At 41.0% G+C, this 15,395-nt stretch overlaps 1 protein-coding gene across 1 annotated transcript in view; it reads left to right on the forward strand.

The window, feature by feature from the left end:
* Positions 1 to 15,395, forward strand: part of BAIAP2L1 (BAR/IMD domain containing adaptor protein 2 like 1) — a 139,188-nt gene that overhangs the window by 73,824 nt on the left and 49,969 nt on the right. Inside the window, exon 5 of the mRNA XM_023735267.1 lies at positions 3,077 to 3,163. Within this exon, the coding sequence (XP_023591035.1) occupies positions 3,077 to 3,163 (87 nt within the window). The remainder of the gene's footprint in view (positions 1 to 3,076; positions 3,164 to 15,395) is intronic.

Raw genomic sequence — 15,395 nt, forward strand, 5'->3', positions numbered from 1 at the left:
AAACAACATGTGTACTACTGTTTCATGAGAAACTATTTGTTCTGTAAGCCTTCACCTGAAGTACAATAAAATATTTAAAAAAAAAAAAATGCAAGGCAGTGTGTGAATGGCTTGTAAAGAGCTGGAGATAGGCCAGTGTGACAGGAATTTCGAGCAGTGGAGGCTGGTGTGGAATGGAGCAGGCCAGAGGCCTTGTAGGAGTGGAGCTAACTGATAGGTGCCAGGCTTCAGCAGGCAGACGCTGTGTATGAGCGCCTCAGGCAGAAGAGACAGGCTCCAAGCCAGGCCCAGGGTCCCCACGGGTATGGCAGGAAGCTTGTTAGGGAAGAGTAAAACAAGATGGGATAGGGTTGAGTTATAAGTGTATCTTAAAACCACATCAGTTACCTATTACTGCGTAACAAACTGCCTCCAAGCTTCATGGCTTAAAACAACAGCTTACTATTTCACAGTTCTTTCGACTCCTTGGGGCTCACTTCTGTAGCTAGGGCCTGAATGAAGCTGATGACTGGACTCGCACTCTCTGCACGGGGTCTTTACAGCTTAGAGGCCAGACTGGGCCCTCAGGTGATAGGGGTATTCCAAGAGTGTGAGCCCCAACGCACAGTACTTACCACACCTCTGTGGGAGTCATGCTTGCTGATGTCCCATTGGCCAAAGAAGTCACATGACCAAGACCAGCAATGTAGTATAGGGCTGGGAAGTCTGGGAGGTGTGATCGAAGGCCTTTACTGTAAAAATCTACCACCAGCTCTGGACAGTGTGGACTTACCCTGTAAGGCCATTGAAGGTTTTTGAGCAGAACAGTAACTCAGTGAAATAGTTTTTAATTTATCTGGCAGAAGTATGTAGATTAGATTGATGAAGTAGTGATCAACCGTTAAAATAGAACTAAAATGTTTCATTTCATTTCTTAAAACGGTAAGTGGTAGAAAATCTCTTAATGTGTTCACAGAGGGAGCAAATTTATAAAAATATCGTTTATTAGTTTTGAATGAATTATATACTTTTAATTCAGCTTTATCGTAAAAGATATTTTACTAGACTGAGAAGGTTAAATGGTTTTAAATGTAAGTCAACAGCTAATGAAAATTTTCAATTTAATGGATAGATGCAAACCAAAAATCTTGTTTAAATATTGTGTAATCCTGCATACCATTCTCCCACTAATTTGCTTTCAGTTTATCAGTGCCTTACAAATTTAAATCTTCATACTAAAACATTACAGATATTAACTTGACAGTTTATTGGATAGAGACCTTGTTTTTAGGTGGCACCATCTCTTTTTCAATTCTAGATGAGACTAAAGATGGAAAGAGCACCAGAATTTAGAGCTGAGGAAGTGCCTCAGCCGGACTTGTGTATGCTCCCTTTGACTCACCACTGGCCTAGGGCATGTCCCACAGTATCTCCACTCCTCTCCTCTGGTGAAACAGGGTGATAGCCTCACCCACCATGTCTTAAGGTTGCCAGATAGATAAACTGCGTAATGCCCCGAAAGGTCTACGTGAATGCTGATCACTACTGCTCTTTCTGTAATTGTACTTTAAGGTTATCCCCAGTCTTATAAAATAAAAGTGTACATCACATCACATTCCCTAAACTAGTATTCACAGATAGTAAAAGCCATAACTTTTATCATTTCTTAAACTGCAGTAAGTGCTAAAATAGATGAATTTAGCATAAAAATACTATTTTGGCCTGCGGTACCTTCAGCTGCACCGGTACGTCAGTTCATTCCCGCTGTCAGCACTGGGACACTATTGAAGGTTTTTGAGCAGAACAGTAACGCAATGAGATAGTTTTTTTAAGGAAAATTTATCTAGCAGAAATATGTAGATTATATTGATGAAGTACTTGATCAACCCTTAAAATAGAACTAAAATGTTTCATTTCATTCCTTAAAACAATAAGTGGTAGAAAATCTCTTAATGCCTTTTAAAATCCACCTGTTTTAAAGCAGTACCCATTATCTGTTGGGGCAAGGCAGCTGATGTGGCCTCTGGTTTTCCTCCTGTGATATGAAGGGGCTGGATTAGGAGATTCCTAAGGACTTTTTTAGCTCTAAAATCCTGTGGTCTTCAAAATTAATTTCTATGTGTGAAACCAGTCTTTGAATAAGATAAAACGAACAATTTTCACCAAAATTTCACAGAGTAGGCTGGGTCTTGAAAAACTTGCTTGTCATGTACCTTCAATCTAACTTGTTAAAGTAAAAGAAAGGATTGGTATTAGCAACTGCCATTTGTCTGTTCAGTGCTCACATTATTAGGGTGTTTTATAAATGAGGGACTTTTTCTGAAAGAGTCAAGTAGCTCACCCAGGTCATGTAGTTAGAAGTAAAGGTAGACTTCAACCCCAGGTCAGCCTTGTCCCTTACCCCAGAAAAGAAATCAAAAGCAGATTTCTATACCTTACAGTCTTCTAAATCAGCTTGAGAGGAGAAATATTATTTTTAAGATAACTAGACCCCAACTGATACAGCAATAAAAGCGTTCCTGTCTTTGCCCCACACCCAAAAAACATACAGCATTCAGTTATTTTTCAGACAATTTTATTATTTTTTGGATTGAGAATCAATTTTGGAATTCATAGACTTTCCCCTGACAAGTATGTAGGTTGTTTGTGACTCTGAATGCTTTTTTCTATAGAAAAGATTAAAATATCATCACAGGCCACCCTACACAAGTCCTTTTAACTGATGGTGTTGGCAGATGTGTAGTGCTGTGAGATTTCTTGTGCCTAGCCCTATTTAGATGTTAGGAACGTATCTACTCTGGAGCTGGCATCAGGATAGGCAGGGCCTTCTCTGCCAAAGGCTGATCCGAGCAGGAGGTACTATGGACATCTCCACTGCGATGGGATCTGGGGGCTTTGGAAGTGCAGCGGAGGGACGTTGGCCCTAGGCACAGGTGTCACATGGCAAGCCCTGCCTTCTCTGAGCCAGGTTTGTCTGCAGCATGTACCTTCTCATAGCCAGAAGGGACTGAGGTATGTTTTGAAGAAACATCCAAGTCGCTTCTTCCTTGTCCTTGTTTAAGTGACATCTTTGTGTATATCATCCTTCCCTGTCTAGCTATGATCCTGGCAGGAAAAGCCTACTACGATGGCGTGGCCAAGATTGGTGAGATTGCCACCGGGTCCCTCGTGTCGATGGAGCTGGGTAAGCCGACCTGTCCACTGTATATAAACCCAACTTGAGCCCGGTTCCTTTTCACCCTGTGGGCGCTGATAAGAATGTGTGAGGTTGCCTGTTCTTCGGCATAGGAAGGAGAGCTAGTCCAGCACTCTAGTTTGTTCCCTGCAGGAATGATTGAGCTCACTGTGGTCTGATGAAAGCTGAGGCCAGTTGGAGGAAAGCCAAGGCTGGTACCTGAGGCCAAGTGGAGGGGCTGCAGGCGGTGGGGGGTCCTTTCAGCACCAGTCTCCCACTCTCTCTGACTTCTGCCCCTAGGGTGGGCTGTTCCCCGAGCCCGGCGAACCTTGCCCCATATTCTTAACTGGAAGAGATGAGCCCCGGGCCTCCAGGCCTGCCTGTGTGGCAGGAGTATTTCCTGTGACTCACCTAGCAGTAAAGCAGACTCCTTTATGTTGTTCTTTTGACACTCAGTTGTGATTTTCCGGTTCTGCTGGTATGAATGGGGCTCCTGTGCAGACACAGAGGGCAGCACCACCCTGGCAGCAAGCCTCCGGCCTGCGGGGGGAGTCCAGACTTATGTTCAGAGCCAGTGCGGCTGTTACCATCTCCGGAGGGGGTGTTGAGTGTCTAACAGCCCCACCCATCGTTTTAAAAATCTGCTAAAAGTGCCTTACTGCACAGAGGGCAAAAGTTTTGGCTTAACAATGTTTGTCCTGGTTTGAAAGGTTCCAAAAAGAGGAAAAGAATGTGTGTTTAAGTGCGTGTGTGTGTAAGGAAAAGCACATCTCTCTCTGTAAAATGTAGGGAGGGACAGCAAAGGAGGAGCACAGTATCATAAACAGTTCACACCATTTCAATAGAAAGTGTCCTGAGGATTTTTCACGGTTACTTGGAAAACTCTTCACTAACCTATAGAAGCCAGAACAAATGAGAAGTGTGATGAGGTGCTGGGGCAGGGTCCAGGCTGCCAGGCTGCAGTGGACCTGTGTTCTCAACAGCATTCTCCAACCACTTTTATACTGGAATTGTGATAAAGGGTCTTGAAACCTGTAGGCATACACAGAACACTGTACACCTGACATTATGTTGTGTGCTAAGTAAGTCAAAACTGCTATATTTAGTTGACTTAATTACCTGCAGAAGTTTTTCAAAATCCTGACTTGTGCTCTGGTTGGTGCCATGAACTTCTGCGTGTTCTGGGAAGGACTGAACTATAAGAACTCAGTTCTAAGCATGATCAAGTTAACGAATACAGGCTGCATTATGTAGACAGAAGCAGATAGCAACAAAGTCTGGTCCATTTTGAGGGAGTGGTTGAGATGATTATGGGGTTCCAAAAATAGGACAAAGTTAAAAAGAAACATCCTATTGGTGTCAAGCATTGGAGGAAAAAAAGTCTAACCCTTACGTTAAAACATATGGTGCTCTGACTCAATATCATTCAGTGTGCCTTTTTAATGTTTTATGGTTCTTGTCACTGTTTAAATAAGACCTGTTCTTAAGCTGTTCCACACCTTACTTTATTCAGCTGTGAGTTCATGATGTTGAGTCAACTATTTCCACAGCAACACTGTTGTTATAAACATGGGCTTAAAACTTCAGTTTCAAGAAGGAAAATATGTTGCGATGGTGAAGTTTCTTTCATGTGGATATGTATTTTATTCAGAGGGAATCAAAATAACTTGTGCTGTGCTTTATTTTTCTTTCAAGTTGTATTTTTGCATATATTCGTATCTCAGCCTGTAACCCGTTGCTGCCAGGTTAATTCCAACTCATGGCAACCCCATGTGTTACCGAGTAGAACTGCTCTGTAGAGTTTTCTTGGCTGTAATCTTTACAGAAGCAGATGGCCAGGTCTTTCTTTCACAGCACCTCTGGGTGGGTTCGAAACGCCAACCTTGGTTGTTGTTGTGTGCTGTCAAGTCAGTTCTGACTCCTAGCAGCCCTATAGGACAGAGTAGAACTGCCCCATAGAGTTACCTAGGCTGTAATCTTTATGGGAGCATATCTCCAGGTCTTTTCTCCTGCAGAGCCGCCAGGTAGGTTCAAACCAGGGCTTCCAGCTGATTCTTCCGATTCATTCATGGCCAAGGAGACAACATTGGCACAGAGCCGAATTTTTTAAAATTGGAGTGACCAAGAACCATAGCCAGAACGGGAAAAATTATGGGTTGAAGCCCTGCTGGAAACTTAATTTCCCTCTTAGAAAACAAGGGCAGCATACGTGTTGCATAGCAACCAGATCTCTTGCCCGTTGGATTTGCACAGTCAGAAACAGTAGTGCCCGGCTTAAAGGTAGTGGCCGACCATACCGTGTTACTCTCCTCAGTTCTGGCAATAATCCAGTCTCACCCATCAGGCTCCTGAAAGGGCTCACTAGGACTCTTCTGAATCTCCCATTCCAGGACTTTTACCTGTAATTTTTCCCATTCTGGTTATGGTTCCGGATCGCCCAAATTTTAAAAATTCGAGTCTCTTCCGGTTTTGCTTCATTGGCCGTGACTGAACCAGTTTGAAGCCCTGGTTCAAACCACCAGCCTTTTAGTTAACAGCCGAGGCATAGCCATTGGACCACCAGGGCTCTTTCCGACCTTGGTAATTGAGCACAAACCGTTTGCACCACCCGGGGACCTATATTCCTATCTCAGACAGCTCTTAATTTTCTGCTGTCGTTTACAGCAATTCCAGAATAAAATGCTATTCCAGTGGAGTTGCTTTTGGAGGCCTAATAAGTTCTTTTTATTTGCTTTGTTGTTTGTTGTTGTGATCATTCAGACTAAACTCCCATTCTCTGTTTAAATTCTTTGTATAGCAGAGTAGTGGACAATACATAAAAGAAAATCTAAGGTAGGTGGTATTTCTCTCATTTTTAAAGAGAAATTTATTACCTACTTACTACTTTTGGCATTGGTATTCATAACTTTATTATGAAATTTATGTTATAAATTCCATCTGAAAAAACTGAAGGGTATTACATATGTGAAGATCATTGAATCATTTCAAAATTTTCATTGCTTACTATCTCTAAACCAGGATCCCTGGTGGTACAGTGGTTAAAGCACTCGGCTGCTAACCAGAGGTCAGCAGTTTGAACCCACCAGCGGCTCTGCAGGAGAAAGATGTGGCAGTCTGCTTCTGTAACGATTTACAGCCTTGGAAACCCTATGGGCAGTTCTTCTCAGCTCTACAGGGTTGCTGTGAGTCAGAATCAACTCAACAGCAGTGGGCTTGAGCATTGTCTGTGGAAAACCTACATTTTCACATTTTAAAATCCTTAGTTTTAAATTTTTCAGTGTAAAAATTTTGCTTTGGGGGGAAGAGAAAGGGATGCTGAAGAAATCTTATCATTCTGAAAACTTTTTTTACAAGAGTAGTTTTAGTCTTTTTTTATTTTGCTGAAAATATGTGTACCAAAGCATATACCATCTCAACAATTTCTGTACAATTCAGTGACACTGATTACATTCTTCAAGTTGTATGCCTATTCTAGCTATCTTTTTCCAAATCATTCCACCACCATTATCATACACTCAATGTCCCCTAAGCAAAAACTCCCCCTTTTCCCCTCCCTCTTGCTCCGGTTAACCACTAATCTTTGATTTCTATATATTTGTATAGAATTTCATATAAGTGAGATCATACAGTATTTGTCCTTTTGAAACTGACTTATTTCGCTCAGCATGGTGTTTTCTAGGTTCATCCATGTTGTGCCATGCCTCAGGTCTTCATTTCTCTTTCTGGCTGTGTATGTATATGCAGCATTTCTTTTCATCCTTTCATTTGTTGTTGGACGTTTAGGTTGTTTCCACCTTTTGGCTGTTGTGAAAAGTGCTTCAGTGAACACGTGTACAGATTTCTGTTTGTGTTTCTGCCTTCACTTCTTCTGGATATACACCTAAGATAGGAATTGCTAGGTCATATGGTAGTTCTGTGTTCAACTTTTTGAAGAACCACCGAACTGTTTTCCACAGTGGCTGTACCATTTTACATTCCCACCAGCAATGGATGAGGGTTCCAGTTTCTCTTCAACCTTGCCAACACCTGCTGTTTTTGGTTGTTTTGATCTTTGCCATTCTGATGTGGGTGAGTTAGTGGTATCTCATTGTAGTTTTGATTTGCATCTCCTACAAGAGTAGTTTTAGTTTTAATGATGAATTAAAATATTTTGTAATGTTGTTATAGGACACACAACTATTTTTTCATTTCATACGTATTTTTTACATGAAATGTTTATAACATTCTGATACTTTTGAACTTTGGAGGTAGATAAAGAAAATATCCTCCGGATAAACTATTTACTTAATTTCACAGAAATTTGTAATGATAATTTAGCTTGGAAAACGAGGCCAAATACATTATAAATATTTATCAGGGGTGGCAAAGTTAAACATTTCTATCTTTTCCCACTTTAAAAAAAAAAAAAAAAATACTAAGAGCTAAAGGAGAAAGTTGGTTATGCCCTTTACTTTTCATTTGTCTTTTGGAGAAAGGTTCTAACAGAATCTGCCTCAATTAGTGGTACGGAGCTGCAGCAGCTCATTTCTGATTTCTAGCTGCAGGTATTTCCATTTAGACATCCTTCTTCCAGCATCAGCTCACCCACTGCTCTGTGAGTAACTGAATGCTTTTGCTTACAAGAAGTTCCTGGGTGGTACAAACAGTTAACGCACTCAGCTGCTAATCAAAAGGCTGGAGATTCAAGTCTACCCAGAGGTGCCTCGGAAGAAAGACCTGGTGATCTGCTTCCCCTCAAAAAAAACAGCCCCTTTTTTTTTTTGGTAAGTAGATTTTCCTGTGGAGAACAGCTGTACTCTGACACACATGAGGTCTCTATGAGTCTGAATCAACTTGACAGCAATTGGTTTGGTTGTGGAGTTTTTTGCTTACAAGTAACAAAATATCCAACTAACAGTGGCTTAAACAATAAGGATGTTTATTATCCCACATAACAGCCAGGAGTAGTAGATTCCAGGTTAGTTAATCATCACCAGGGACCCAGGTTTCTTTCTCTCTTCTTTACGCTTATCTCCTCTGGGTCCCAAGATGGCTGCCATAGCTGTTCTGGGTATCACCTCCTCCCATTGTACCCGAAGGTAGGAAGGGGTATTTCTTCTTAAATGTGTCCTTGTACAAAGGAGAAAATCTTCCCAGAAGTCCCAGCACACATTCTTCATGTCCCATTGCTGGATTTAGATCACCTGCCTGTGCCCCAGCTGCCAAAGAGGCTTCTCCAGCCTTGTTAGCCAAGGAATACGGCCGAGGAGGAGAGGACAAGACATGGCTGCTAGGAAGACTCCCAGTGAGGGCCGCCACATCATGCATCTCTGGTGTTAAAGGTCTTGCTTTAATGACTAGCTCGTTTTCCGAAAGGACTTGTCTAAAAGTTCTTGCTTTATCTGTGGCATGGATTTACATAGTGCTTCTGTGCTCTGCATGTGTCTCTGATTGGAATCATGTTTTTCTTCCACATGGGATGGTGTGTGGTTTTACTAGCATATATGTACTTCAAGCTTTATAATTATGTCTCCTGGACCTTATTTGCTTTTTTTTCCCCTCCAGAAGATCATACCCACCCTTCCTAGTCTGTTCTTATATGGCAAATGGGGATCTGAGGACACAGGAAGAATTAGGAATATTAGGGTAGTTTATGTTTTTTCTGTTCTTGTGTTTCTCTTTCCAAACCTTTGGATATTTTATAGTCATTAACTCATTTGTCACATTCTCCCTGCCTCTGTCCCTTTGCATCTGTTTCTTTTCTTTTTCTCTCATCGTCCTCTCTGCCGATGTATCAGCAGCAGTCATTTCAGTTGTGATCCCTGCATCCTCATTATTGAAAATTGGTAGTGGAAGTCCTCCAGCTTATTCTGCATTGTCTGGTTGTCTGGGCTGTTCTAGGACCTTTGCTTTCCATAAATTTTAGAGTTAACGTGTCAGTTTCCACTGGGGGGTGGAAATCTGCTGGGATTTTGACTAGGATTGCATTGAATCTATAGATGAGTTTAACAGTACTGAGTTTTCTAATCCATGAATGGCACAGGGCCAGGCAACCTTTTGTTGTTATACATAAGGTCCCCATGAGTCAGAGATGACTCAACGGCACATAACAACAACAATCTATGAATATCGTATACCCTTTGGTTTATTTAGAATTTATTTAAATTTTGTCACCAGTTTCATATAACAGCTTTATTGATATATAATTCAGTGGTTAAAACATGAGGACTGAGTGATCACATGAGGAATTTGATATCCTTGTTTTCGCCAAAGAAAAGGAAGTCCCTTTCTACCTCTATCTAAGCACCTGGGTTTAACATACATTAACAGTATGTTCCTAACTCCCACAGTAGTATAAGCACAACTCCTTAACTACTTAACCTTAATGGGGAGGAAAACACAAAAACCAAAACCAGAGCTTTGTATTCGGGATTTGGCAGGTAAAATATTTTAATCTCCTAGGTTTAATTGCTGAATAGATCAGAGTTTCAGATTTATACCACTCTGCAGGTTGTCAGGCTGTCTACCCATGATCACACACAAATCTTCACACACATGTGCACAGTCAGCTCAGGGCAACATAATGACCCAGCAGTGCTCATTTAAAAGAAGAAACTGAAATTTGAGTAAAACTTAGTTTTGTCCCTAAACTAAACAACATGTACTTTTAAAATCTTAGAAAATAACCAAAAAAAGTAGAGAAGGAAAACAGATATGGTCTAGGAAAAATATTTTGGCAAAAGAACCTTTGAACCAGTGTTTTCATCTTTAATGTGGAAAAAAAAAACTAAATAAAACTTGTTCCTATTTATTTCTTAGAAATAATGGGAAACTTTCTTTAGGGAAATTACAGATTTGCTTTAGGCTTCTTACAGTTCACCATTATGTAAATATAAACTGTGTTATTTTGTTCCAGTTTAGCCCACTATTACATTATTTTGTATCATTTATTAAATTACTTGGACCAGTTTCTTAAATTGGGCACAAAACGGAAGATTTTATCTCCTCACCACCTAGAAAATTATAGGTTTTTCTTTTGTCATTGATAGAATGTTTACAGATCATGCAGTTTTTTAAAAACATTTGTTATAGGTTTATCTTGTTGATACTCAAAATCCAACCTGACAAGCTTTGGTCTTAAAAATGTAGAAAAATATTTCTGAAATATTTTTAAAGAAATATTGTTAATTCAAGAAAGTATTATAAATATATTCCTCAGGTTTAGATAAAATGAAAGAATTCCTATCAGAATCATTGGGAGAGCCGAGCTGAGTCAAAGCAGTTATTATTGACCAAGATCACTTGATCTTTTGGTTGCAAGTTAGAATCACTTTAAAGGGGTTACTAAACGCCTTCCCATAAAAATAGAAATGAAACATACGAAATTTATTTCTTTTACTTACATAGTACCTGTGGTATGCCAGGCACCATCCTCAGCACCTTACAGATATTAATTCCTTTTATCGTCATGACAGCCGTCTGACATGCACGCTATTATCACTATTATTTCCATTTTACAGATGACGAAACTGGGGTTCAAAGAGAGTAAGTGACTTGCCAGGGTCACTCAGCTGGTCAGTGGCTGGTTAATCTGATCCCTGGCAGTTTGCTGGCTGTGTTGCCTGTCACACCGGTTAGTTTAGTTTTCTATACGTCATAAGGGTGTAGAACTTAATTGTGTGCTTTTTCTAATGGCAGTTGATTATCTGCCCATTACAGCTCAGCGAAACAAAAGATTGTGTTACATTTTGCTGTCATATATTCCTAAGCACTGGCTCAGATTGTGAGTATGAGTCTGTAGTTTGTGTTTTCATCAGCTCTAATCAGGATTTTGTATTTTGTACTTTGGAGCACTTATAACATGGCTGTTTATTCCAGCGTCTTGTTTTTCCTGGAGTTGTGCACGTGATACGTGCCTCCTGACCTTGTACATAATTTTCCGGTGTCTTCTGCTCACTCATAATGCCTTTATCCATTTTGGAGTGGGACAGATCTTAGCTATGTTACAGTAATTGTACAGAAAGATAGGGTTTATAGTCAATATGAGCGTGCACCATGTAAGTCCATATACCATATAGGCATATGGGTGTAAGTATACAAATTCCTAAAACTTCAAGAGGATGTTCTGTATTGTAAATTGCCTTACTGAAGTTGTTACGAGAAAAGCACTTCTTTCGGCTTTGAAGTAACTATACGTACAAATGATGTGCAGTAATTAGTAAAGACTCCATATATAAGAGCTAAATCATCAAACCAGTATTAGTTAGTTAGTATGTAATGCTTCCTAATTGCGTTATGGACACATCCTAAATGTAAATCTGAAATAGAATTGCCTTTTTTTTTTCTTTAATTATACTTGCACATTGTCTTAAAAATCTTTGAATTTTGAAGTGTGTGAAGAGAGAATTATTTTGCTTAAGCCCAGTTTTCACAATTATTCAAGTTGGCCTCACTGTCCTTGAGGGATATCATGTGTCCTGTCAACCTAAGATGGGGAGAGTGTAGGGGTCCTCTCCTGACCAAAGGAGGGGCCTGTTCTCACGCTCTCAGCCAAGGCCAAAGTACAGCTGACCAGGTCCCACAGCAACTAGACAGAACAGCTAGCCCGTCACAGGAAGGCTGGGGCAAAGAGGACCCAGGTGGCTCTGCCTCAGCCACTGCCACCATCTTTGTTCATGAGACCTAGTCGCATCCCCTTATAAATGCACGCAGATTTCTTGCTCTGCTCAGGGCACTGAGCTGGGCCAGAAACTGTGTGCAAGAAAGAATGAGTGGCTCTGTCAGATGCATAGGAAACAGCAAAAGGGCATGACCCTGTGGCAGGTTGAGGAAGAAGGACAATTGAATAAAAGGGAGAGGGACACGCCGAAGACAAATGTACTGAGAATCGTGAAGTAGGTGAGGCTTGGCCTGACCGCACCAGACACACTTTCCAAGTGTACCGTGATGTCATGTGGGGGGTGACATTTCTGGTGGGGGGATTAGGCAGACTCCTTGTTAGTGCAAGCAGGGCTTCTCAAAATTATTAAAAGTAAGGATGCCAACAAGCACGTGGAAAGATGCTCGGCATCATTATCCATCAGAGAGATGCAAATCAAAACCACAACGAGATACCACTTCACACCCACTAGGTTAGCTATAATCAAAAAAAGGAAGATAACAAGTGTTGACAAGGATATGGAGAAACTGGAAGTGTCATACATTGCCGGTGAGAATGTAAAATGGTGGAGTTGCTGTGGAAAACAGTTTAGAAGTTCCTCAGTAAGTTAAACATAGAATTGCCATAGGACCCAGCAATTCCACTCCTGATTATATTCCCAGAAGATTTGAAAACAAGTGTTCAATAAAAAACTTGCACCTGAATGTTCATAGCCAAAACGTGGAAACAACCCAAATGTTCATTAGTGGATAAATAGATAAACAAAATGTGGTATACAATGACTTATTCACCATAACAAGGAATGAAGTACTGACACATGCTACAACATGAATGAACCTTGAAAACATGCTAAGTGAAAGAAGCCAGACAAAAGGCCACATATTGTATGATTCTGTTTATGTGAAATTTCCAGGGTTCGCAAAGCCATAGAAACAAAAAGCAGAGAGTGAGGATAGAGCTTAATGGCATGGGGTTTCCTTTTTGGGTGATGGAAATGTTTTGGAGCTAGGTAGTGATGGTGGTTACACAACATTGTGAATGTTCTAAATGCCAGTAATAGTGCATCTTTTATTATATGTATTCTACAACTTTTTTTTTTTAATTAATAAAAAAGTAAGGATGCTGCTTCTGAAAAGTTACTAATATAAGGTGTCCTAATTAATTCATAAGGAGCCCTGGTGGCGCAGTGGTTCAGCACTTGGCTGCTAACCAAAAGATGGGCAATCAAACCCACCGGCGGCTGTGCAGGAGAAAAGACCTGGCGATCTCCTCCCAGATTACAGCCTGGGAAACCCTATGAGCAGTCCTGTAGGGTCACTATGAGTCGGAATCAACTCAACAACACAACAATTAATTTGTACTAAAAACAACATAACAGACGTCGTAATGATTCAAGACATTAGCCGTACACACCCTACTTTGAAACCTGTAGGCTTAGCAATGTTTTTACAGTTACATATAGGACAGAGTAGAACTGCCCCATAGGGTTTCCAAGGAGCCACTGGTGGATTCAAACTGTGGACCTTTGAGTTACTAGCCAAGCTCTTAACCACTGCACCACCAGGGCTCCAGATGTTTCCCAGTCCCCTAGAAAGTTGAGGCAGCCTGGTAGCAGTATCAGTAACATCTAATTGTTACCTTTTTCTCTTCAACTTTTCACAAGACAGAAATCTGAAGACCTGAATTAGGATCTGGGGTTGGTCAGAAAGCTTTGAAATTGTGCTGAATGCTTTACAGCACTTCTCACGTGTATGCTCTTATAACCTCACCATCACTCCATCAGGAGGTTTGGTTAGCCTCAACAAGGTACAAATAAAACAGTAAATGAGTTTTGTTAGCATTAACGGAAATACAGAATTTAGGAGTCTTTCTTAATTCTCACAGCAGCCCTCTGAAGTAGGAGGTACTAGTCCCATTTTATGGACAAGCAAGTGGAAACTTAGATTAAGTTATTTGTCCAGCTTCACACAACTAGTAAGGGGCGAAGCTGGGAATTAAATTCAAATTTTGGATTCCATGGATAGTGTAAGATTCACCACAAAGCTCATGTTGCTTAAGCTTTGGAGCCTCTCAGTTTTACCAACCTTTCTAGAACTCTGTTCTTAATTTTGTAGTTTGTATTCTTTGTTTTCAGCTGTAAGTCAGAATCAACTCCATGGCACCTAACAACAATTCTTTTCGTTAAAGAAGAAACCACAAAAGCTGGACTTGCCGTTATCTGTGAAGGGAACAAATCATGAAAGTAGGGTAGTCTTTAAAAACTGGAAGAGTGGGCATGTGGAGGAAAGATCTAGATGTCCTGTGTGTGGTTCCTTAGATCCAGTGGAAGGAAGAGACAGGAAGCCAGGTTTTTCAGTATAGAAAATGGCCTTCAGTCAAGGCCTTCTGTGAAACCTGGAAAGGAGCTGTGAGCAGCTGGGCTTGTGACAATTCTTCCAGAAGGATTCAGAGGGTTGGGGAGGTATCCCGATGATCTGTCAGCCATCAGTGTCTACTATAGGGAGGGAACAGAGGTGGGGAATCAGCAGTTACAGCAAGCATGCCATCCCTGGCTCAGTGATCAAGTTTTGGTGAAGCAAGCATGTGAGAAGTAGATACATAGAGTCAGGGATGAGCTTAGAAATGTCTCTTGATCACTAGATGGGTATATCTTCCAGTCTAATCCTAGGAATCAAATTTCTCCAGGCTTTATCAAAGCCATGGCTATCCTTTACAGCATTAATATGACCTTGCCCCCACCTTCAAGATTACCTACACATGTTGTTAGGTGCCATCAAGTTAGCTCCAACTCATAGCGACCTTATGCACAACAGAACAAAGCACTGTGCAGTCCTGTGCCATCCTATGTTTGAGCCCTTTGTTGTAGCCACTGTGTCAGTCCATCTCGTTGAGGGTCTTCCTCTTTCTCTCTGACCTTCTACCTTACCAAGCATAATGTCCTTCACCAGGGACTGGTCCCTTCTGATAACATGTCCAAACATGTGAGACAAGTCTCGCCATCCTCACTTCTAAATATATACGTACATAGTTTTAATACAGGGCTTCCGAATACAAGACTAAAAAGGTACAAAAACTATGGGATTTCGTAGGAAGAGATGATCCCACACAAGTGGGGAAGGAGGTAGTAGAGGGACACTGAGGGTAAGGGGATGTGTAATATCCACATGTGCAGCATTGGAGGAAAAAAGGGTGGTGTTTCCTGGTAGAGGGAACAGAAGGGAGGAGTGCAGAGGATATTTCTGTTTACCTGGGATTTAGGGTTCATGGAGAAGATCACAGGAGATTATGAGTAAAAAGAAAAATAGGAGCCTTGTTATTTTGAGGGAACCCTGGTGGTGCAATGGTTAAGACCTACAGCTGCTAACCAAAACGTCAGCAGTTCAAATCCACCAGCCTCTCCTTGGAAACCTTATGGGGCAATTCTGCTCTGTCCCGTAGGGCCACTACATGTCGGAATCAACTCGACGGCATTGGGTTTGGTTTTTGATTTGGTTGTTGTTTTTTTTTTTTTTAATATTTTATTGTACTTCAGGTGAAGGCTTACAGAACAGATAGTTTCTCATGTAACAGTAACACACATGCTGTTTTATGACGTTGGTTAAC

Source organism: Trichechus manatus, unplaced genomic scaffold (assembly GCF_000243295.1).
Source record: "Trichechus manatus latirostris isolate Lorelei unplaced genomic scaffold, TriManLat1.0 scaffold00077, whole genome shotgun sequence".
NCBI classification, from domain to species: domain Eukaryota; kingdom Metazoa; phylum Chordata; class Mammalia; order Sirenia; family Trichechidae; genus Trichechus; species Trichechus manatus.